The 24,414-nt window shown below is 40.9% G+C and overlaps 1 protein-coding gene across 1 annotated transcript in view; it reads right to left on the minus strand.

Annotated features, from left to right (window-relative positions):
- The window catches only part of LOC122816769 (protein-lysine N-methyltransferase EEF2KMT-like), a 404,467-nt gene extending 398,656 nt beyond the window's left edge, over window positions 1-5,811 (minus strand). Inside the window, exon 1 of the mRNA XM_044089786.1 lies at window positions 5,547-5,811. Within this exon, the coding sequence (XP_043945721.1) occupies window positions 5,547-5,654 (108 nt within the window). The 5' untranslated portion in view covers window positions 5,655-5,811. The remainder of the gene's footprint in view (window positions 1-5,546) is intronic.
- Window positions 5,812-24,414: the final 18,603 nt, after the last annotated feature.

Below are 24,414 nucleotides of genomic sequence, written 5' to 3' on the forward strand. Positions count from 1 at the left end.
GCTGCAAGGACGTAAGCAAACCAATGCAAATTCATGCCATCACAAATTCTGAACATGACAGAAGCAATAAGCAAAGAGCCACAGATGTAATTAAAGAAAAAAAAAATAATACAATACAGACCATCAAGGGATGCTTTTGTTTAGAAAAAAGAAGGCTCAGCAAATCCACTGCATCACATCACAGAAAAGTAAACATTTTCAAGCATCACATGTTTAATCAAGACTAACTGAAGTTATAATAATACCTGTAAAGGAGGTAATTGAGGTGAGAGGCCCTCCCCTACACATGTATCTGCAGACTAATGGCAAAATCAGTTTACTAACTGGTAGGGCATTTACAGATTGCAACAGCATTAAAAATATACACGCCAAGTGCAAATATGTGCTTAAAGATTATTTGCAAAGTTTATTATTTTTTTTTTTTTTTGCTACTACAATTTGCTGTAATTCTGCTCTCAAAGTTTTCTTTCTATTCTAAATATGTAGTTTTATTTTAGTTAAAACAGTTTACTGGCATCTGTCAAGTTTAATACATTTATATTTGTATTTACTGTATGCTGTACAGCTGCCCAAATAATTTATCATTCTGTGACACATACTCGCACCTTTTTGTGCTATCACAAAAAGGAAAACAGCTTGTGCAGTTTTATACCCTGAGGTATTGAATTGAAAATTGTTCTGTTATGCCAGGAGGAGGTACTGAGATTCTACATTTTACTTTAATGAATCTCATAGTCTGATCACAGTCCAAACTTAACCCAAGAACTCAGTGAGGCTGCAGAGAACTGGGTCTGACATGCTAGTGGAGCTGTATGGTCATTACGCTATCCAGCACAAGACCTCTATCTATAGGGTGGCTTGGCCATCTTACTTGCAATCTCTGCATACAATATGAAGGATGGGATTGCAGGGCCACTAGCCCAAACAGGGAATTAAATTTATTTTTGAAAACAGGCTACTGTCAAGTCATCCCTAAAGGGATTTTGGGTGATGGTCCTCACTACACTACACTAAGCTCGTATCTGCAAACAAAGGCACTACCTCCACCACATTCTGAAAGCTGCAGTACAGCTTCATCTGCATGTGGAACACAGAACTGCAGGCAGTCTGGCTCCCTGCCAAGTACTGCTTTTTGTATGTAGTCTCTTTTGCAGTCCTGCTGAGAGGTCCATTAGTTTTCATTCCAGCACTAATCCAATCTATGTATAATGCACACAAACATACTTTACTGCAAACTAGGGCTGCCACATATTGTTTTTTATTTTTCCAGACTATTCAGAAAACATTACACACACTCTGGTACTTTGTTTATTAGCAAAAAAAGAATGATGGCATTTGTGAAAACAGCCCAGACTGACTTTTTTTTAAAGAAAAGCATCACTAAAGTCATGTGGTCAAGTCTAAGCCTGGAAAAAAAAATGAAAAAAGATTACATCAATCTGCCTCCCACTGACATGGTCATTTTTTTTTTCTAAAAATGGTCACAGAGGAGAGTGGAGAGAGGGCTGTTGTAAAAAATGTGGACTTAGTCAATTTTTTTGCCACAGTAAATGATGGTAACCCTACTGTAGGCTATCATCGCAGTCATTCACATACCCTTAGTTTTCTTCCTAAAAGTGATCATACGCTGGCAAATAACTATTATTACAGTATTATATCTATGATATTACACTGTATGCCAAGCACCACACACTTTACTAATATCCAACCTTATCCCTTTCCATATTGTATGTCTGCCAGATATGAGCTATCTTTAAGCTGGGCCCAACAGTTTGGATCGGCTACCTGCAGAAGTGAGACAGCAGCAGACACTTCAATTATTTAGAAACAAACTAAAAGAATAACTGTTTAAGGACAGCAAATGCCCTTGCTATCATGACAATGGTTAGTCCTTATGGCTCAGACTGCAGTCACATAGTTTCACCACTAATTGAATACCTACCAAAATAGTGCATATTGTAAACAGTATCACTTGCATTTATAATTGTAAATAACATACAAATGTATTCTCCCAACTCTGTTACCTTACTATGTACAACTCTGTGCATTTTTAGTCTATTACAGTTTTCTGTTTCTGTCTTGTACCATTGTGCCCAGGCTGAGGCTGAAAAGAGTCAGTTATTTACTGATTTATTGTCCAGTTGCCTGACTGAATGACTAACTGTGCCGTAGTACATGTATGACTTAGAATCAGGAAGTACTTGGACAGCTGCTCAGCATACTGTAAATGCAAACACAAGTTTTAAGTTTAGTAAATATAATTCCAGTGAAGAAACTAATGTAAAAACTACACAGTTTAGAATCAGAAAGCCCACATTGCATGATGAGATCATACTTACTGCAAAAAGAAACTATAAAACAAAAATCTGCACTTAATCTTTAATTATTTCAACCTCAGCCTACATACAGGTTTTGTACCAAGTGAATAAAAAACAGTCATTCCCCTACCTACATACAGGTTTTGTACCAAGTGAATAAAAAACAGTCATTCCCCTACATAAAGAAGGCCCTTTCACAGACCCTGGCAGTTACAGACCCACAAGTCTGACCAGCCTCATATGCAAAGCCGTGGAGAGACTTATCATGGAACTAATCGATCAGTCAGGAGATACAGAACCTTCAAACACTGGACATGTTTCAGTTTGGATTTGTCAAAGGCAGGTCATGCTTACTCATCCAGGTGGATTTCTTTGAAAAGGTCACTAAAGCAATGGATGAAGGTGAAATGGTGCACACCACATACTTCAGCCTGGACAAAGCTTTTGACACACTTCCCCACTCAGTCATAGTAGAAAAGCTAAAACTGGGAATAAACCCCTATGCCACTCACTAGATTTTCAACTGGCTTACAGAAACGATGCACATAATCAAAACAGAAGTTACCTCCACAAAAAGACCAGTCACCAGTGGAATCCCTCAGGGGTTTGAGCTGGGACCTCTCCTGCTTAGCATCTACTTTTCTGAAGTAAAAGCTAATACCAAAGGGCTCTGGCTGACTAAGTATGCAGATGACTGCAAGCTAGGAGCAGTCATTGAATCCCCAAATGACTGCAGTCCTGCAGGAAAGTGTGTCCTAAACAAATAACTTGTGCTAAAATCATGGACTGAAACTGAGTGACAAAAAATGTATTACTGTATCTTTTGGGAAGTCACTTACCCTGTAAAACTACCACATTGACAATACGCCCCTAAGAGATGACCTAGTTCTTTGGGATTTGGGAACTTGCATGGACAGTGACCTAACTTTTAACCAACATGTGTCCACTGTTGTAAGAAAGTCCTTCTATACTGCACTGCTTAGAAACAAAGGGACTGTGCCTAGATCTAGGAAGGTCATTACCCCCCTTTGCTCAACCCTCATTAGGTCAATTATTAAATATAACGCCTCTTTTGGCATACATCTCTCCAGACAAACTCAACAACTGGGACACCCACAGAGAAACCTTAGTAAAAAGATACAAGGCCTAAACAACATATCCTACAAGGAGCCCTGTCACTATACTCGGTATCTTACAAACTGCTAAAAGGTGACCTGAGACTGGAATATAAGTTATCCCCTGACCCAATACTGATAAATTTATTGCACATCGGCAAGTAAATGGCATCAGAAATACTCAGTCTAGGGATCTAAACCTCTTCTGCAACATCAATAAAATAGTTTGGAGGGGCAGTATATCCTGCACAGAATACCACTGCTCTAGAACAGACTGCCCATCCACATAAAACAAAGTTCGTCTCTGTCCATATTCAAGTGCAACTTGGATTTATAGATGGGAAACAGAAAATTTACCACAGGGCTGCCCCTTGTACTACTAATGGACAAAGGCAGTTCCTAAATGCTTTATCCCATGCATGGGTCCCCCTCAAATTATGGATGGTATAATCCCAGTTACTCTCATTAGAGACAATATATAATTATCAAGCATGGGATGAGTAAGGCCAGACTCTAACGAAATGGGATAGGTTAGTTTGAGTCCAAAAAGGGAAACTGGCTTGGCTTAAAATGGCCCTCAAGGGCAGCTAGCCTAGTACTTGCCTATGAATCTAATTAATTAACTACATACATCACCAGTGTATTTTGTAGCTGGGTGGCTGTAGATTGCAGTGTCATTAAAACTTCGACTCTCACGCTTTTACTCCAAGAATTAGGGACAAAGCACACAATAATTAGGGAAAGGGATTCAAATTAGGGAAAAAGATTCAAATTAGGGACACTTTTTCAATAGATACTATTAACTTAGAAAGGTAATAGAAGCAGAGGATGTGAACTAGCATGCGTTTTCTGAACCAAATAAAAGTTTTTTAATGCTAAGGATTAATTTATTGGCTGTAAACCATGACATTTTTTTTTCAAAAAAAGAAAAAAAAAACTTCAGGTAGGAAAGACAAAGCAAAATCTGAGGTAAAATTGGGGACACCCCTACAAAGTAGGGGCAGTAGCATAACACTTCTTTACTCAGAATTTGAGTTAAAGACCCCAAATCAGGGGCATTTTTGTTAAATATTACTATAATTCACTTAATTTCAACAGAACAAAACATTTTGCATCAACATTTAATTTCTAAACAATAACAATTATGAAACTCTAATGTCTGGCATTACTAACTTACTGTGTCCTCGGCGATTTACCAGAAATTCAAAAACATAAGGCAAAAATAAGGGATGCTCTACAAAAATCAGGGCAGTAGAAAGGTATGCATAGATCTCAACAGAATCAGGGACACTTCTTTTAAAATATTAGTACTATTAACTTGAGGTACTGTTAGAATAACAGGGTGTGAATTTGTATACGCTGATACATTTTCTGAAATAAAATAAGTCTATAACTATTTTTGTCATTATCTATTGAGCTAAATTGCCACCTTTTTTTCCAAAAGTCACCAGTTTTTTGAAGCATAACTTCCAATTATCCAGATTATTGCACATATTTTTGGTCTGTTCCTCAAAACGTTTGTGGTTTCCTGGCAATCATTGAGAAATGAAGTCACTAAATGACAAACATTTAAGTTTCAGACTTCACACCCTATAGAAAATGCAGCCTAAAACACAACATATTTCATTCCAGCAACGTTACAAGTTTATAAGAGTATTTTTTTTAAATGTGTCCCTATGTTGGGGCTTTTCCCCAGTTATTTTAGCTTCGTTCATATTTTACGTGCTAAGCAGTTGAGACATATGCTTATAAGGGATTAAGAGGGACAAATTTAACATCGGAGGCAAAATCAAGGGCATTTGAAAGGTATAAATAAAAAAGTGCAAAGTCTGTAGCAGACAGGGTTATTATTTACTGACTGCATGCCACCACATTTTCTCCAAAAAAGATATTCAATTACAGGAGAGGGAAACACAACGCAAAATATGAGCCACAATTGGAAATACTACTAGTCAGTGAAGAAATACACTTTAATGACGTCATCGCAAGGCGATATGTCATTCAACCTGACCAATTACAGCTTGAACGTCCAAACGGTACTCAACTTGGGCTTGCTGTTGTGCAATGTTTCTGAATGTGTTATCAATTAGATCACCAACAATGAATAACTTACTTCCCACGGCATGACACTTTGGCGATTCATAGCAAAAAATTGAACGTGGAATGCATGGAGTAAACTATCCACGTAATCATCGTTCTTCTTCCCGTCTTCATTTCTCATTCTAAACAGTAGATATATTAAATTCGGACCTAGGCTACTTCAGACACGTGTGTTTGAAATAAACAGCATCACTTCCTTACGTCCCGTCGTCAGATTACTAGGGTGCCGACTGACGTACCCACAATGCTTGACTTTTTTAGGTGTTATTCTGAACATTGGTGGTATTATCAGTACAAAAACGGATAACGCCTAATACACCGTGTTAGAGTTTTTTCTGGATTAAGTACGGGGTGCCGTAGTATTACTAGCCCTTCTCCCGCATTCAAAATACCAAACTTGATATAATTTTCATCACGCATCCGGTAAAGATAAGGTGTGGGAATAGGTTAATAATTAATTATCACTATCTGTAATAATTAATACTTAATTATCACAGACAGTGACACATGAGGTTTATTAAAGTGTACATTTTTAAATGTAGCAATGTTTGAAAGATGGCAAACTACCTTTCGAGTTCTTGTCTCAAGAATTTTGGACAAGGCAAAAGTAATGGATGGGGTGTTAACAAACGCAAACTTAAAAAGTTTTATTCTGTTAAAAAAACAGCACATTCTAATGATGTTATTACTGACTACAGGGCCACTGTTTGAAATTTGGGGTCCCCCAGGCAATTGTCAAGTTGGGGCCCTAGCAAGGGAGCCCGCAGGATTTTTTGCAGGGGGGTGCAAACCCAGAGCCCCACCCACATAGCTCACCCCGCCCCCTGCCAACACAGCCCCGCCCAAGTCCACCCACCCAAGCCCCGCCCACACAGCCATTCCAGTGTCCCATTACTTGGCTATTTCTCCCCATTTACTGTAGACACTATTCAAATCTGTGTGCATACTGTGTTATGCTTTAGTTCTACAATGATTACAGGCAGTTGGATTTAAATTTACAACTTTTATTTCAAACATTATAGCCCAAACACTGAGACATTTACTAAACCTAAACAAAGCAATAGTCTTGCAATGAAAACAGACTTGGCATTACAGCTTCTCTACTTTTGAAACTCACATTCAATGAAACGGCATTGAAACCCACATTCAAAGAAAATGCATCTGGCCAGTGGCAGGTTATTTACCTTTGAACTGTTTTCAAGCAATAGGCTCGTTAGGGCCATGCAAAAGTTATTTGATTTACCTGATTGTATTAATTATAATATATAATTGAATTATATCCCTTGTATTATACAGCAACACTTGTATATTTCAGTGTTTCTACAAATTCAGTGCCTGCTGCCGTCAAAGAATAAATTGCCTATGTTAAATTAAAAAAATGGTAAGCTGGTATATTGCAATAGAAAATGGATGCCAAGCTGAAAAACAGGTTCATAGTTAGGCATCTCATCCAAAGGAGGACATCCTGAGGACTGCAGCATACAAATGTATATGCTGTAGGAATAGAACCTCAAGCCTTTACATTAAGATGCAAGTATTCTACTTGTGGTGCTACTAACATAGCTTTAAAACTTTATACCACAATACAGATACCATTTGCTAAACAAAATGGTTGCACATTGTAAATAGACTTGGCATGAGCAGCAGTGAACTTTGCTTCCCTTAAAACTCACAGTTCCTTGAAAATGCACTTGAAAATTCCACCTGCTAACTCTAACTTGGGCATTTCACTTTCTCTCTCTCTCTTACAAAGATACCACACCCCTCAAGGCTTCACCCTTAGTGCAAGAAATCTTGACAAAGCCTAAAATAGGGACAAATTATAAATATGGCTCTCAGAAAATTGCAAGAGTAACAGGATTTGTGTTAGTATGCATTTTTCTAAATGACATGACATCTAAAACTGAAATGTCTCATTATTTAGCAACTTCAATCCTTTTTAAGAGGAATATGGGGCAAAAATCTGGACAGCTGAGGGGTATGCTACCTCCCTCTTATACACACACCAAATAATTCTGGTCAGACTTGAATTAGTTCTGGGAAGGATGCACTGAAAGGCACCGTGCTTGATCTGAAGTGGGTGAAATCCTGGTAGCTAGTGATTGCAGCTCAGCAATGTGGAGCATTAAAGCATTTTTAGCAGATCATTGTTTCATCACTACCTATTGTGTTTGCACATAAGCTGTAGTCATTTCAAACATTTGCCTTTTTTTGATTACTACAGAGTACATTTACCCACCAGAGCTATTGTGTTTTGACTTCATTGTGGAGCTAGTTGTTGCAGGGCTTGGCTTTTAAGTAAGGTAGCAATTCTTATTTACCATATACCATTAAAGCCACCCAACTACAAGTGTACTAACACACAGACACTGCTATAAGACACTGGTCTCCAATAAAATGTAATGAGCTTCTGAAAATACTGTAATCCTGTCCTTTTATTACAAATACTGTCATATGCATTTCAATACCCAAGGCTTATACATTATCTAGCTATGTAAATATTCTCTGCATGGCAACGAAAAGGCTTTCAATGCTAGCAATTCTTTAACAATATGCTTACTAAAGCTTACTTGCATCTTACAATCTCCGACAAGCTTACCTGATGTTCATTAAACCATGGCTACTTAAACAGAGCAACAGGACACTGTGATAGCATGCAGTTCCTGAATAATAAGAAGCATAAATCAACAGTATAAAAATCCGATAGAAAACCAGAACATTTTGCAAAATCAAGGACAGATGAAAAGCCACGGTCATATTTGTGATCTACCTTGGATGGGGAATACTCTGCCCATACTCCAAAACTCCTTCTTCCCTTCCTTGGACACATCCGAGCCACTACAATGGGGCTGGGGTGCAATAAGTACCATAATTTGAAGGCTCTGACACTCCTACCTCTCAACTTCAGAGCAAGAAATCTGGACAAAGCCATACATAGAACTAGAAGTGGGACACAGGCCCAAAAATAAGGCCAATTTTTAAATATTGCTCTTATTAACTTAATAGAACAAGTAGATCTTGCATTAGTACAAATTTTCTGAAGGGTATAAAATCTGAAACTCAAATGTCTGCCATTATTTTCTAACTTCAATCTTTAATGACTTGCCACTAATTTGCCAGAAACCACAATTTTATGAAAAACAGACCAAAATGTGATGCAAAATACCTGTCAAAAGGGACACCTTTTAATATTAACAGTTAACTTGAAGCAGCTAACAAAATAAGAGCATCCACATGCATTTCTGAAATAAAGGTAATCTACAACTGATCATTACAGTTATAATTGTAAACCCTCCACATTTTCTTCCAAAATTGCCATTTGAGGAGGCATATTAGGGGAGAGCAACATTTTGAGCCAGAATTGGGGACAATTGAAATGTTTGGATATTCCTAATCTACAAAGTGATTTGCACATACCTCTCAACCTCTTAATGCAGGAAATATGAACAAGGCCAAATATATTGGGGAACAGAAACACTACTAAAAATTGCTCTTGTATAAAGTTAGACAGTCTTGCATTAGCATGCATTTTTCTGAAGGTTATGACATCTGAAACTCAATGTCTGTCATTTAATGGCTTCATTCTTAAATGATTTGCTAGAAAACCACAAATTTTGAGAAACAAACCAAAAATAAGCAGCAAATATCTATTAATTCTGCAAAGATATGGACAACTGAGAGGTATAGTTCTACGGGTTGTGTCTGAGTTTGCTACCCCCCCTCACAAAATCATGGTCAAATGGAGCCTCCCCCCCTGCAGCCATTCCAATGTCCCATTCCTTGGTTATTTTGCCCCATTTACCATAAACACTAATGTGCATACTGCTTTACTTCTGCGATGATTTAGGATTTCATTTGAAAGTTATTTTGCATTTTACAGCACAAACCCTAATACATATCTGTTAAAGCAATGCAGTCTCAATGAAAATAGACTAACATTAATACTTCTCTGCCCTTAAAACTCACATGCATTGAAACAGCACCGAAACCCACTTTCAGAGAAAATACATTTAAATATTAACTCTGGGCTGTCTTCAAAATCATAGGCCCCTCGAACATAACATACACATGCTCTTTGATACACCTTCCTGACTGTATTACATTATATTACATTATATTCCTTGTACAATACAGTTGTTAAAGGGCATTTTAAATTTATTGTTTTGAAAATTTTTCCAGTAAACAAAGAAACAAAAGCATCCACCAATGACAAAATTGCCCAATTCAGAACATTTCCATCATAAAGTCTACTCAAGTCCACCAGTATCAGTAAAAATACACAATCTCTGTAGTAAAATCCACATTGAAGAAATTTGTAACTAATAGAGGTTGCTGCTAGCAAACACTTTATATGTCATTGTTTAATCTACAAATAAAGTGCCCGTTACCCTTGAAGAATAAATTGCCTTTGTTGCATGCAGTAAAATGAAAAGCTAGTAATACCAATAGAGAATGGATAGCAAACTGTTAACAGGTTCATAGTTACTAGGTATCTTTGCCAAAAGGACTGCAGCATCCACCTTTACAACACAATACAGCATCAGCAATGCATTTACCTACTGGGAGTAGAACCCACAGCCTTCAGCATCTAAAGCAAGTACACTATCTGTTGTGCTATTAATGTAAGCAGACTAAACATAATCAGCACTAAACTTTTGCTCCCTGCAGCTCTCAGCTCCTTGTAAAATCTACTCGACACTCAGCTGTATCTCTGAACTTTGCAGCACAAGAAATCTGGAAAAAAATTTATTGGGGGCAAAAGGCCAAACAACAGGGACACATTTTAAACATTGCTTGTATAATGTTTGAAAGTTGCTAGAATAAAATGCTGCATTACCACCATACATTTCACTGCCACGACTTGAACCCAGGGGACCCCATGCAAAAGTCAAAGCAACATACCACTACGCCAAATCAGCTGTTTTGTGAAAGAGGAAGACTGAAACTTTACCATTTAGTGAATTCAGTTCTCACCATAGCACAGCTGTCAACCTCTTAGCACAAAAGACCTGAACAAAGCCAATAATGGGTGACTACCAAACATTCAGTGAATTCAGTTCTCACTATAGCTCTCAACCTCTTAGCAAATAACACCCGGACAAAGCCAGTAATGAGAGAATATAGCCCCCGAACATTTTCAGTGAAATCAGTTCTTACCATAGCTCTCAACATTAGCAAAAAACCTGGATGAAGCCAATAAATACCTGAACAAAGTCAATACTGGGTGAATACAGCCCCCAAACATATTCAGTGAATTCAATTCTTACCATAACTCTCAACCCTAGCACAAAACCTGGATGAAGCCAATAATGGGGGGAATACAGTCCCAAACACAGGGATACATTTCAAATATCCATCTTGTACACTTAGAAAATTGCTAGAATAAAAGCTTGCTTTTGTTACCATACACTTTCTGAAGAAAAGAAGTCCAATATTGAAATGTGTCCATTTACATTATTAACCAGGAAAGTCTGACTTTGAAAACAAAAAAGCTAATTTTTTTAGCAGAGGCCCAGGGAGAAACACTCCAGACAGTTAGCTGTCAGGCAACAAGGACACAAATGCAGAAACCACAGATTTTATGAGGAACAGAAAAGGTATGAGGGAAAATCCTGAAATATTTTTACAAATGGTGGTGGGTAGGGAATTCAGGCTCTTGCCACTTGGGCCCAAGGTACAGGGTTCAAGCCTTATTCTCTACCCACCACCATGTACACCTGGGGCATTTTACACACACACACACACACACACACACTACCTGAACGGGTCCCATCTTTCGTTCCTGGCTGCATAATCCGTCTGACCTGAACGGGTCCCATCTTCCGTTCCTGCATAATCAATCATCCGTTCCCGCTCAAATATCCTGTCTACGCTTTCGCATAGCCGCTCAAATATCTGTGATGATGTCAGCCCATCTAATCTAGTTCCCGCGATGATGTCAGCACACCTACCCACGATCTTCTTAAAGAAGAACGCACAAAAAATAACACTGTTTGAAATGCTCAACCACAAAAAACTGTTTGAAATGCTCAGCCGATTCAGGGGTGCAAGTGCACCCCTTGGGCCCTAGGCACTTCCAAGTATCACCATGTTGTTTACACTGTTTGAAAGCAACCTTTTAATTCAAGCCAGAAAACTTCTGGAGAAGTAGGTACAGACTGAACAATAATTACTAAGCTGTTACAACTGGCCTGTGTTCCACACTGCCCATCCAATTGAGGTACATTCACACATACCTCTCAACTTGGAAACATCAAAAATCTGGACAAGGCTCATGAAAAATAGGTACAAATCTGTACGCTGATTAACATCTAATTTGCATACATAATTACGTAACCCCACCCACTCTAATGGAATTATGGGATACCAACTTTCAAATGCAAACTGAAGAACAGACAACCAAAACATGGCACCAGAGTCCCCCTGCAACCATTCCAATGTCCCGTTACCTGGCTATTTCACCCCATTTACCATAAACACTAATGTATGCATACTGCTTTACTTCTACAATGATTTGGATTTTAATTTTTACATTTTACAGCACAACAATGCAGAAACACTAAAAGACATCTGGTAAACAAAGCAATACTGTCTCACAATGAAAATAGGCTTGACATTAAAACTTCTTTGCCCTTGAAACTCACATTCATTGAAACAGCATTGAAACCCACACCACATCCAAAGAAAATGCATCTGGCCAGTAGTGGATAAAGATTACCTTTGGGCTGTTTTCAAATCATTGGCCCTTGCACACAAAACAACATACATGTGTTCTTTTCTTTATACACCTTCCTGACTTTATTAAATTATATTCCTTGTATAATACAACACACATGTTAGAGCGCATTTTAAATTTATTGTTTGAACATTTTACCAGTAATCTGTACTGTAGGCAATGAAACAAAACACATGAACCAATAATGACAAAACTGCCCAATTCAGAACTTTTCCATCATAAAAGTCTGCTTCCACACACACTATAAATAGAATGTCAGTAGTGTAAGCCATAGGCATCTTGCACAGCGTCCCGCACTTATTTTCAATTTAATATTTTTTTTTGGGGGGGGGGGACAAAAGGTCAAAAACCAGGGACACATTTTAAACATTGCTTGTATCATTTTGTAAAGTTACTAGCATAAAATGTTGTGTTACCATCATGCATTTCACTGGCAGGTTCTGAACCCAGGACTCTATGCACTACAGTCAGAACAACATACCACTATGCCAAATCAGCAGAACAACATACCACACTGCCAAATCAGCAGCTGCCTGAAAAAATAGGAAGACTAAAACTTAATAGCCATCATTTAGTGAATTCATTTCTCACTTCTAAACATAGCTCTTAACCTCAACACAAAAAACATGGACAAACAACAAAGCCAATAATGGGGGAATACAAATTCAGTTCTAACTTCTCACTCACCATATCTCTGAACTGTTAGCACAAAAACAATAATGGGGAAATACAAATTGTGTTCTCACTTCTTATCATAGCTCTAAACTCTTAGCACAAAGACAAAATGTTCTTACTTATAGCTCTCTCAACTCTTAGTACAAAAAAATCTGGACAAAGCTCTCTCAACTCTTAGTACAAAAAAATCTGGAGAAAGCTCACAGCATAACTTTCAACTGTTAGCAAAAAAAAAAAAAAAATGTTCTCACTCAGAAATGGTGGTGGCTAGGGATAGTAGGCTCTTTTACCCTGCACCAAAGGTACAGGGTTTGAGCCTGAATGCCTCTAGCCACCAGGCATATTACAGGGGGACATTCACACACACACACACACACACACACACACACACTCCTTACCCTGAGTAGTTCAAATTCCTGCTTTGCCTGCCCTGATGTTTCTCGGCTGGTCTGCAGTTGTTCCCGGCTTGCAAATTCTCTGCTCCTGTTCTCGGTTGTCCTGCCCTGATGTTTCTCGGCTGCTTGCACATAATTTGGTCTGCAGTTTAAAAATTCTCTGCTGTGGCACAAAAGTTTCACTTTCTGCCTGCACAGAAGACGTTTCTAACATCCCGCCAGCTTGTGATTCAAATCCAGTCAGCCGGAAATGATGATGTGAGCTCCTTGAGCTCAATTCTGACTGGCTGGTAGCCTGCCGACGCTGACGTCATCGCTCATGTGATGATGTCAGCTCTGACAGCGCGAAAGTTTAAAAAAGGTAAAATAAATCGGAAATGAAGGGGTGCCACTCGGGAATCGTGGCACCCCTTCATTTGGACCCCAAAACTCGGTAAAAAACGAGTAATACGGAACGGTTGGGAGGTCTGGTTCACAGTGAGTGATGTTTGGTTCCAGAGAAGTTCCATTACAACAACCCTTCGTGCAGGCCTGGCCTCAGGAAATATGGTGCCAAGGATAAAGCGTTTGATAGGATCTTTTGTTGCCTGCCCCCCCCCCCATTTCCCATCGCTCCCCAGGTCTCCCCAACTATACAGATTGTTTTTCTTTTTTCGTCACATGTTATTTAATATTATTTTTTATTTAATGTCATTTGATTACCTAAAACACCCAAGTAAGTAGGTACCCATTTTCAGTAGATTCCTAGGGTGAAAACCTCCAACATATTATAAAAACATTTTAAGAACAATAATTTTGCAAACTTCAAAAATAATACAAAAAAATCTACCTTTTAAATGATTAAACCAAAATACACATACCCCGGGATTCAGCAAGCTCTGCACGGCATGCAGGAATAGCGTAATAGCTGCTGTAGGCAATATGGTCGCCAAGAGATCCAGGAACAAGCTCCTGGGACGTGCACAAGCACTTCTGCACTATTCCTGCACGGACACAACTCCTGTATGCTAATTACCCCATTTGCAGGTGAAAACCATGCAAACGAGGTGAATTAGCGATCCAGGAAGCAGGCAGCCATCCGTGTAGGAGTAGTGTAACCTGCAGAAATGTATTCGGCTAGTAACCGAATACAATTCTGCAAACTACAAAACGGAGCCATGACAGCTCCAAATAAAGGGTGTATATAATGTGGAAGGCATGCCAATGGCCAAATATATGGCCATTGGCATGACAAATAGTTTCAAAATAACAAAAAATAACTTTTTTTTGGATGATTTCGGCCGTTTAAGCGTGGGGCAGTGGTGCGCAAATGGGATTGGCGCGAAAATAAAAATAAAACCTTAAAAAAAGCTTTTTAGGCAAAATCACAATTTTGCCATTATAGTCAATGGCAGGCAAAAGACAACAAGGCCACTGAATAGTGGTTGCTAAAGGGGAAGGCTCAGTTTTAGACTTGTAACTAGGCATTAGCAGTCAGTTCTATGCAAATGAGGGGAATGATACTGAATACAGATTTCCATTGATGCCACACCAACCATGTAGGTGCATGGAAAACCATGGTGCAAGCCTAGAGTCATCATAGAGGGGTCTGTCAGGCATACTGTAAACTTATTGGAGCTCTGTGGCTCAGGTTTGCCCTTAGCTTAGCAGAGCTAAGGAAGGGTGTGTGTCTGAAACTGCCTAGCAGTATTTACATTGCCTAAACGTGTGCGTGCTGCCAGGTTTTAAACAAAAAAAAATAAACTAGGAAATAGCAGCTCTGTTCATATCTGAGCACTGGGTTTGCGCGGCACACCTCTGGGCTTAAACAGTAAGGCAATGGGAAGGGAAAACAGCAGTAGGAAGGTAATCAAGAAGAACTAGCATAGCTGGCAGGTGAAATGTATCAGAATCAGCCAATTACAGAGGCAGCAGCCCAGCATAGCCCAGCACACTACTAAAAACTATGCAAACACCTTTCCCTCTGTTTTTTCCCACAAACTCTACACCACCGGTGTACAGAAACAGGGAAATTTTACCTAACAAAATGATAAGGGGTGCTTTTGCTCTCATAAATCAACATGTGGAACAGGCTGAGGGTGGTGAGGATGACAATGCTGATGACCAACCCACAGTGAGGAGAAGAAGAAGAGTGTACAGACCCAGGGTAACCTATCAGGGTCGACATGAGCTGGAGATAGTGGAGCGCTATAGGGTGGACAGGGACCTCCTACAGCAAATTGTTGAGCTGTGCCAGCCACGCCTCACAGACAGAACCAAAGGAGGGGAACCCATTCCAGTGGATACCAAGGTATGTGTAGGCTTAAGAATACTAGCCACAGGTACCTTCCAAAGGCCAGCTGGGGTTATCATGGGGATCTCACAGGCATCAGCATCCAGGGTACTCTACCAGTTCCTTGATGCCATGTCAGCACATGCCAGTGAGCACATATATTTCCTCAACAGCCGTGAGGCATTGACCAGCAATATGTGTCTCTTCAACCAAATAGCAGAATACCCTGAGGTAGTGGGTGCTATAGACTGCATGCACATACACATCAAAGCACCACCCGGTGAGTGGGGTAGAGTCTACATAAACTGCAAGGGCTTCCCCTCCATCAACTGCCAGGTTGTGTGCGATGCCCAGGGCATTATAATGAGTGTGTGTGCTGGCAGCCCTGGAAGCTATCACGATTCCTACATCTGGCATATGACGCAACTGTACCAGAGATTTACCAGTGGGGACATCCCATATGGCCACCTAGTGGAGGATGCTGGTTCCACACTGGAGCCGTGGCTGATGACACCCATCAGAAATGCACACACACCCAAACAAGAACTCCATAATGAGGCACATGCACAGACCAGAATCATAATAGAGCATGTGTTTGGGATGCTCAAGTCATGGTTCCAGTGCCTGGACATATCCAGTGGAGCCTTGCAGTACTCACCAGCTACATGTACCCAAATTGTCATTGTATGTGCCATGCTACACAATATGATCCTGTGGAAACAGCTGCAGCAGGAACAGCATGGGGCAGGGCCACACAGCCCACCCCACCATTGCCAAGGCCAGCACAGGCACAGAGTGACTCGGAGGAGGAACAACCTGAGCCTGCCCCTGTAAGCAGGAGGAGGCATGCCCAGTATGCCCAGGCCTTGGCAAAGAGGCAACACATAGCACATACACTGACATTGTAGGAATCTAAGGAATGACACTGCTCTCTGACTCGCACATACAGTAAAAAGGATGCCAAACATGACACTACCTGTGCTTAACTATGTAAAGGGAGTGTACTATGTGCATCCGATATAGTCAGCCCTCCAACACCATCCTCAATACTGGCACAGCCACAAGGTAAGTCACTCTCACTATCAACTGCTGAATGTTCTGCTACCTGTATCTATGGTATGGATGTGAGCATGTAAGGGAATTGGGTGGCTGAATGGGATGGCAGCAGATAGTAGACACCTATATTGGCAGCTTGAAATCCTTAACAAATACCAGTGTCAACATAGTAGGCAGTACTAGACAGGGAGACAAAACCCACTGCAGGACATCTGGTGGGTGAAATGTGTGAACATAGGACATACACATGCATGTCAGTGAGGCTCACATACCCAACAACAGTCTTAGCCAGCAGGACAGGTGTAGACAAACACAAAGAAAGGCTGTGCTAAGGCCTCTGATTGATGGCTATGGAGATCAGCCCCCCTCCAGACCTACACAGATGGACTACAACAGGTTAGGCAGTGGGATGTTAGTTCTGAAGGGTAAGAAGTCTGAAACTGAAATGTAGGTCAATAAAACCTAAAACTGTAAGTACAGTGATATGCCTCTAGTCTGCATGATAGGTCAGAATAAAGAATGAAATGGAAGACAACAGAGTACCTGAGATACCAGTACAGTCACAGCAAATGTTTACAGTTGTCAGGTGTGCCCCCCCCTCACAATCCTATGTAGAAATGTAGTAACATATACATGTGGGTATAATAACAGTGGAGCACAGATTACCTGAGCTGACCAAAGTAGCAGGATAGATTGTTGCACGTGTACAATATGTAGGGCTCTGTGTGTTAGGTTGTTGTGTGTTGTATATTGTGTGAAAGTGGTCAGCATGTAGGCATGGAGGGTTGGGTCCCAGTGGCCAGTGGCCAGTACTGTTGATGACAGGGCCAAGTTCTCACAACTGCAGTGCCAAACACAATGCATCCCAGCAAGACACAATCCAGCAGTAATCCACACTAATTGTTTGGATGTAATATCTGTCACCATCTGAAAGATAGACATTGCATGAATGTGGGCCCAGACATACAAACAGTACACATGTGGAAGTACCCTAGACAGAGAGTGTATAAAATGTTACTGTCAAAAGGACACACCTTTGGAATTGTACATACATGTTAGCAGCACATTAGTTGGCTGTGTAGTATGGAATACTGATGTAGTCTGGCCAAACACTGGTGGACCACAAAAGGCACAGGTATGAAGTACTGAGAAACTGCTGATATCCCTGCACAAGCCAGCATAAGTGGAATGCCCCACATATATCTGTGAGTCAGCTGCAAGTAGCTTCCATAGCACACATGCTCTCAGCTCATCCCACCATCAGTCACAGGTACCTCACAGGTGATATCCCTGCTGTTGGGAATGAGTACAATATGACCCCCATCTCTATATGGGAATAGCCACAGAATGCAGCATGCTGAAGAGGTGTCCCATGCAGGTGTGTCCCTAGCTGTAAGCAGCACCCTGCCAGCATCCACACCAATGGATCAATAAGGACAGAAACTATTAACATTAACACCTTGCACACCTACCCTGTCACCCCAGGGAAATACAGTGGCTTGCAGCCTGGGACTGTAGGAGTGACACAATGCACTGGCCTACCACAGATGGCTTGCATCACTACCAAATGCCCTACAGTCCTCTGTCAAAGGCCTGTGTCTCACCTGTACTGCCAATGTATGTTATCTCATGGACTCCCAGATAACAACATAACACAGTCCACAGAACACAAATGCAAGGCCATGTTGACAACACCCAGTAGCATATCCACCATATCCTACTGTATGAACTGTGGACAAACCCCTAAATACTGCTGGGATGAAGTGATAACTATAGGGATGCTTCTCAGATGTCATTTGCATAATGTTCGGAAGAACATAGAATAACGGGGGGGGGGGTAGAAGCATGGACACCATGGAGTGTGTGAAGTCTGATACTCAGATGTGTGCACATACTATCTCTGCCTGCAAACACAGGAATGGGTGGCTACAGACCTGCTTGTAAACCACGATGTGAAGGGGTAATGACCAGAAATATGAGCCCTGCCTCTGGGTAGCCTGTGTAAATCTGTACAGCTGTGAGGTATGGCCACAGCAGGATAAGGCCATTCTGTCATGTCGTTAGATGTACAAGCATGGGATCCTCAGCCACCACAGTACCAAGGTGCTGAACCATTTACACAGACCCATCAGCAAGTGTCTGCAGCTCCCCATCCAGAATGGCATGATTGTGCAAGAATATGTAAGCTGCAGACCACAATACTGGACACAGCTTCATTCATCTTGTGTTCCCCAGGACATTATTGGAAGAAAATACATATACCTGTCAGTAGTTGACATAAAACATCACAATGTAAAACAGTACATATGTCTGAATATCTCTGCTAACACCAAAACCATGTAGCAGAAGCAGCACAGACACAATTAGTTACAGTATCCCACTATCCTTTGCCCATTGTGACCCCATATTGTCAACTGATCTTCAGATATCCTGCAGAAACAGATTGCTAACTGTAGGTGTAGAACACAAATGCCTGAACTGGAGTACAATCTACCTGGAATGGATTCACACATTCAATACAGAAGGTCATACTGGGCATGCTCCCACACTTACAGAAATGAAGCCCATGTCTGGCAACAACAGTGGACTATACATATCTGTCAGTCGCAGATGTCTGTGCACACACTCCACATTGCACACCAGTCATGCTTTGCACACTCATTGGATAGGAATGCACACATAAATCCAAGGGCAACACACTATAATAGGCCAAACATATACATACATAGATGTGTGGAAGAGAGTGACAGACAGTGACAAAGAGCTTTCCATCATGAGGCCTGTCCCACCCAGCACACATCCAATTGGCCAGTACCACATGATGTGCAAATGTCTATCACTTTAGACATTTGCTTCTGGTAGCCCTCAGCACTATAGTGTCTGTGGTGCTTGTGATAACTGTGTAACATGACTGTACAAGTCATTATTCATCTAGCAGTTGTATAAACGATCCTGTCAAATGTAAACCTGTGTGTGACTGAGTGTTGTGTGTGTGTTTCCAGACGAATGGTTTATGTCCCATTCACACACACTGCACTCCCCATTGCCCTACTTTGGCAAGCCTGCTGATGTCATTCACCTTGAAATACACCTTTGGAGAAGGGATAGCCCTGTAAGCTCTGTGGTGTGTGCTACAACTTTCTAATGCTACAGTGTGATGTACTAGTTGGGTAGGAGTTCTAATCCCAGATATGACAACTGTGACATTGTGTGTGTGTGTGTGTGTGTGTGTGTGTGTGTGTGTGTGTGTGTGTGTGTGTGTGTGTGTGTGTGTGTGTGTGTAGGGATCAATTCTTTTGAGGCCAGTTACAGTCACCACACTTTCCCTTGCCCTACCTTGGCAAGCCTGCTGATGGCATTCACTTTGAAATACACCTTTGGAGAATGGATAGCTCTATACGCTCAGTGGCATGTGCTATAACTGTGTAGTATAATGTATTAGGTAGGAGTTCTAATCTCAGATATAACAACTGTGAGACTCTGTGTGTTTGTGTGTGTGTAAGGATCAATGCTTTTGATGCCAGTTACAGACACTTACACTTTCCATTGCCCTACTTTGGCAAGCCTGCTGATGTCATTCACCTTGAAATACACCTTTGGGGAAGAGCTAGTCTTATAAGCTCCATGGCACTTGCTATAACTGCGTAATGCCATAGTGTGATGTACTAGTTGGGTAGGAGTTCTAATCCCAGACATGGTAACTGTGAGACTCTGTGTGTGCAGGGATCAATGCTTTTGAGGCTAGTTACAGTCACTACACTTTCCATTGCCCTACTTTGGAAAGACTGCTGATGTCATTCACCTTGAAATACACCTTTGGGAAAAGGATAGCCCTATAAGCTCCATGGCATGTGCTATAACTGCATTATGCTATAGTGTGATGTCCTAGTTGGAAAGGAGTTCTAATCCTAGACATTCCAGCTGTGACACTCTGTGTGTGTGTGTGTGTGTGTGTGTGTGTGTGTGTGTGTGTGTGTGTGTGTGTGTGTGTGTGTGTGTGTGTGTGTGCAGGGATCACTGCCTTTGAGGCCAGTTACAGTCACTGCACTGTCCATTGCCCTACTTTGGCAAGCCTGCTGATGTCATTCACCTTGAAATGCACCTTTGGGGAAGGGTTAGCCCTGTAAGGTCCATGACACGTGCTATAACTGTGTAATGCTATAGTGTGATATACTAATTAGTAGGAGTTCTAATCCCAGACATGGCAACTCTAACACTCTGTGTATGTGTGTGTATGTAGGGATCAATGCTTTTGAGGCCAGTCACAGTCACTACACTTTCCATTGCCCTACTTTGGCAAGCATGCTGTCATTCACCTTGAAATACACCTTTGGGGAAGGTAAGTCCTATAAGCTCCATTGCTTTATAAGCTCTGTGGTGTGTGCTATAACTGCATAATGCTATAGTGTGATGTACTAGTTAGGTAGGCTCTCTAATCCCAGACATGGCAACTGTGACACTGTGTGTGTGTGTGTGTGTGTGTGTGTGTGTGTGTGTGTGTGTGTGTGTGTGTGTGTGTGTGTGTAGGGATCAATGCTTTTGAGGTCAGTCACAGTCACTACAGTTTCCATTGCTCTACTTTGGCAAGCCCGCTGATGTCATTCACCTTGAAATACACCTTTGGGGAAGGGCTAGCCCTTGCAGCTTCGTGGCGCATGCTATAACTGTATAATGCTATAGTGTGATGTACTAGTTATGTAGGAGTTCTAATCCCAGACATGACAACTGTGACACTGTGTGTGTGTGTGTGTGTGTGTGTGTGTGTGTGTGTGTGTGTGTGCGTAGGGATCAATGTTTTTGAGGCAAGTCACAGTCACTACACTTTCCATTGCCCTACTTTGGCAAACTTGCTGATGTCATTCACCTTGAAATACACCTTTGGGGAAGAGATATCCCTATAAGTTTAGTGGGGCATGCTATAACTATGTAATGCTATAGTGTGATGTACTAGTCAGGTAGGAGTTCTAATCCCAGACATGGCAATTGTGAGATTCTGTGTGTGTGTGTGTGTGTGTGTGTGTGTGTGTGTGTGTGTGTGTGTGTGTGTGTGTGTGTGTGTGTAGGGATCAATGCTTTTGAGGCCAGTTACAGTCATTACACTTTCCATTGCCCTACTTTGGTAAGCCTGCTGATATCATCCACCTTGAAATACACCTTTGTCGAAGGCCTAGCCCTATAAGCTCCGTGGTGTGTGCTATAGGTGCGTAATGCTATAGTGTGATGTACATGTTAGGTAGGAGTTCTAATCCCAGTCATGGCAACTGTGACACTTTGTGTGTGTGTGTGTGTGTGTGTGTGTGTGTGTGTGTGTGTGTGTGTGTGTGTGTGTGTGTGTGTGTGTGTGTGTGTGTGTAGGGATCAATGCTTTTGAAGGCAGTCACAGTCACTACACTTTCCATTGCCCTATAAGCTCCGTGGCATGTGCAATAAATGCAGTACACTGTAGTAGCAATACATAGCTAGGTAGGGGGTTGAATCTCAGTACTGTCAAGTGTGTGTGTGTTTGCCATCAGTATCCTGTGTGGAGGTAGCTGTGACAGGACTCATTAAGGCTGCAGGTTTTGCAAATTTCTTATATTGAGGATCTACTATATGTCACAATGTCCACCTTACAAGGACAACAGATGTCAAACAGCAGAGAGGCTGGTGTAGACAATCCATACCCCTACATGTGACATTATGGATTGGTGAACAATATAGTCAACTCTTGTATTACCCAGAGAACATTCTCCACCCATGTCTCATACACAAACACACTTGGCTAGGCAACAACCACTATACTGATAGTTCCCTGCATATTGCCCACAGATAGTAACCACGGTGTGATTGCAATGGACTACAGAGGACATGGCACCCTGTTCCATCCCTACAATAGGCAAATAATTGCTTGCAGATAGAAAACAACTCTGATCCAAAATATATTAACAACATTAGGTTCACAGTAAGAGATAGTTTTACCTGTAGAAGTAAGGGAGTTGTGTATGCTTTACACTGTCCCTGTGGATTATATTATATTATATTATATTATATTATATTATATTATATTATATTATATTATATAGGTGAAACTAAAAGAGAGTTTCGTATTAGGTTAGGTGAGCATATTAGAGACATAAGACATAAAAGGGAAAATAAATTTATTGCCACACATTTTAGTGTTTATCATAATAGTGATGCTTCATTTTTAACAGGAACAGTTTTAGAAATTGTGAACTGTCTTTGTAATGATGAAAATGCTTTGAAATATAACTTACAATATAAGGAAAGTATTTTTATTTTGAAATACAATACAATGACTCCCTGTGGACTGAATAATGAAATAAACTGGAGTTGTCTGCTTTAAAACTTTTTTGAACATAATTGATTAATTAATTGCTTAATTAATTGCTATGAGTGTATATATATATATCCATTCTTTCAGTGAGAATGTATACTCTTGAAAGGTGGTTACACCGAGGTGCTGGAGAATAAAGAATTTGCTTTTGGATTTGACTTTGGTTCCTGCTTTTCGATTCCTGACTTCTGAAGATTTTGCTGTTTTGGTATTGTTTTGGATCAGAGTTGTTTCTATCTGAAGGTGTGTGGAGTGGAGTTTGTGTAAATAATTGCTTGCAGTTGTCCTTTGCTATGTTCCCCACTGGATGCCTGCAAAAACTGTAGAGTCAGCAAATGTAACCCACAAAGGAAATACCATGCCTTATACACATGCCCAGTATGGACAGATGCCACTAACACCAGTGAATACCTGTATCATGCTGTCAATGTAGGTGCAGCCACAACTTCAGTTCCATAGCCAGTTCTCACCACATCAGGTCAGGAATGCCACAACAGATGATAACAATCTATCCACACAACTTGGCCCAGACACCCCAGGTACACTTTCACATGTCACAGAACATGCATGTGGGACGTGCACAAGCCAGACACCATCCATGTTATGGAATATAGAACACATACATGGCAAGCATTGCACAGCACTGGCCACCCACAATAGTAACCCAGATGAGTGGATGGTGAATACAATACCCACCTGTGTGGGCCAATCCAGGGACTACACCCCTGAGCCACACAGCAGAGCATTGTCATGTGTCCTGATGCCAAGGTATACCCTGTGAAGCAATGAACCCATGCATGTCAGTACTGGCAAATCTGTGTGTGTGTGGAGATTAATGATTTCAAAGCCATTCACACTCACTACACCTCTCATTGCCCTACTGTAGCATGCCTTCTGATATCAGTCACCTTGACATATCCTTTGCCCATATATCATCCTGACAACCCCTGTGGTGCATGTGATACCTACGTAATACTGTAGTGTAGAAAACTAGTTAGTTAGGAATTTTAATCCTGACCCTGCCAACTGTGATAATGTGTGTGAGTCCCTGAGACAATGTAGTTGTGTCTTCCTTGACACCTGCTTTTGTGGATAGGCACATGTACTTACCTTATCCCTCATTTATCACTGTTGCTGATGTCACTCACCTTCAAAGATACATTTGGACATCTCTCTAACACGCAAGCTCTATCGCACATGAAATAACTGCATAACAATGTAATAACAATACATAGTCAGGCAGGGGGTTGAAACCCCGTACTGGTAAGTGTGTGACACAAACATGCTTAGCTCTTCCTCTCCTACCCTCTTACTTTGTCTCTGTCTCTCTCACTCCCTCTCTGGTGGATGTGGAAAAGTGCACCTGCTTTGCTTAGGCAGCAGCTTGTGTTTTGTAAGTGATGCTCATGATCA

The sequence above is a fragment of the Protopterus annectens genome, chromosome 12.part0 (genome assembly GCF_019279795.1).
Source record: "Protopterus annectens isolate FY-2018-M chromosome 12.part0, PAN1.0, whole genome shotgun sequence".
NCBI classification, from domain to species: Eukaryota; Metazoa; Chordata; order Ceratodontiformes; family Protopteridae; genus Protopterus; species Protopterus annectens.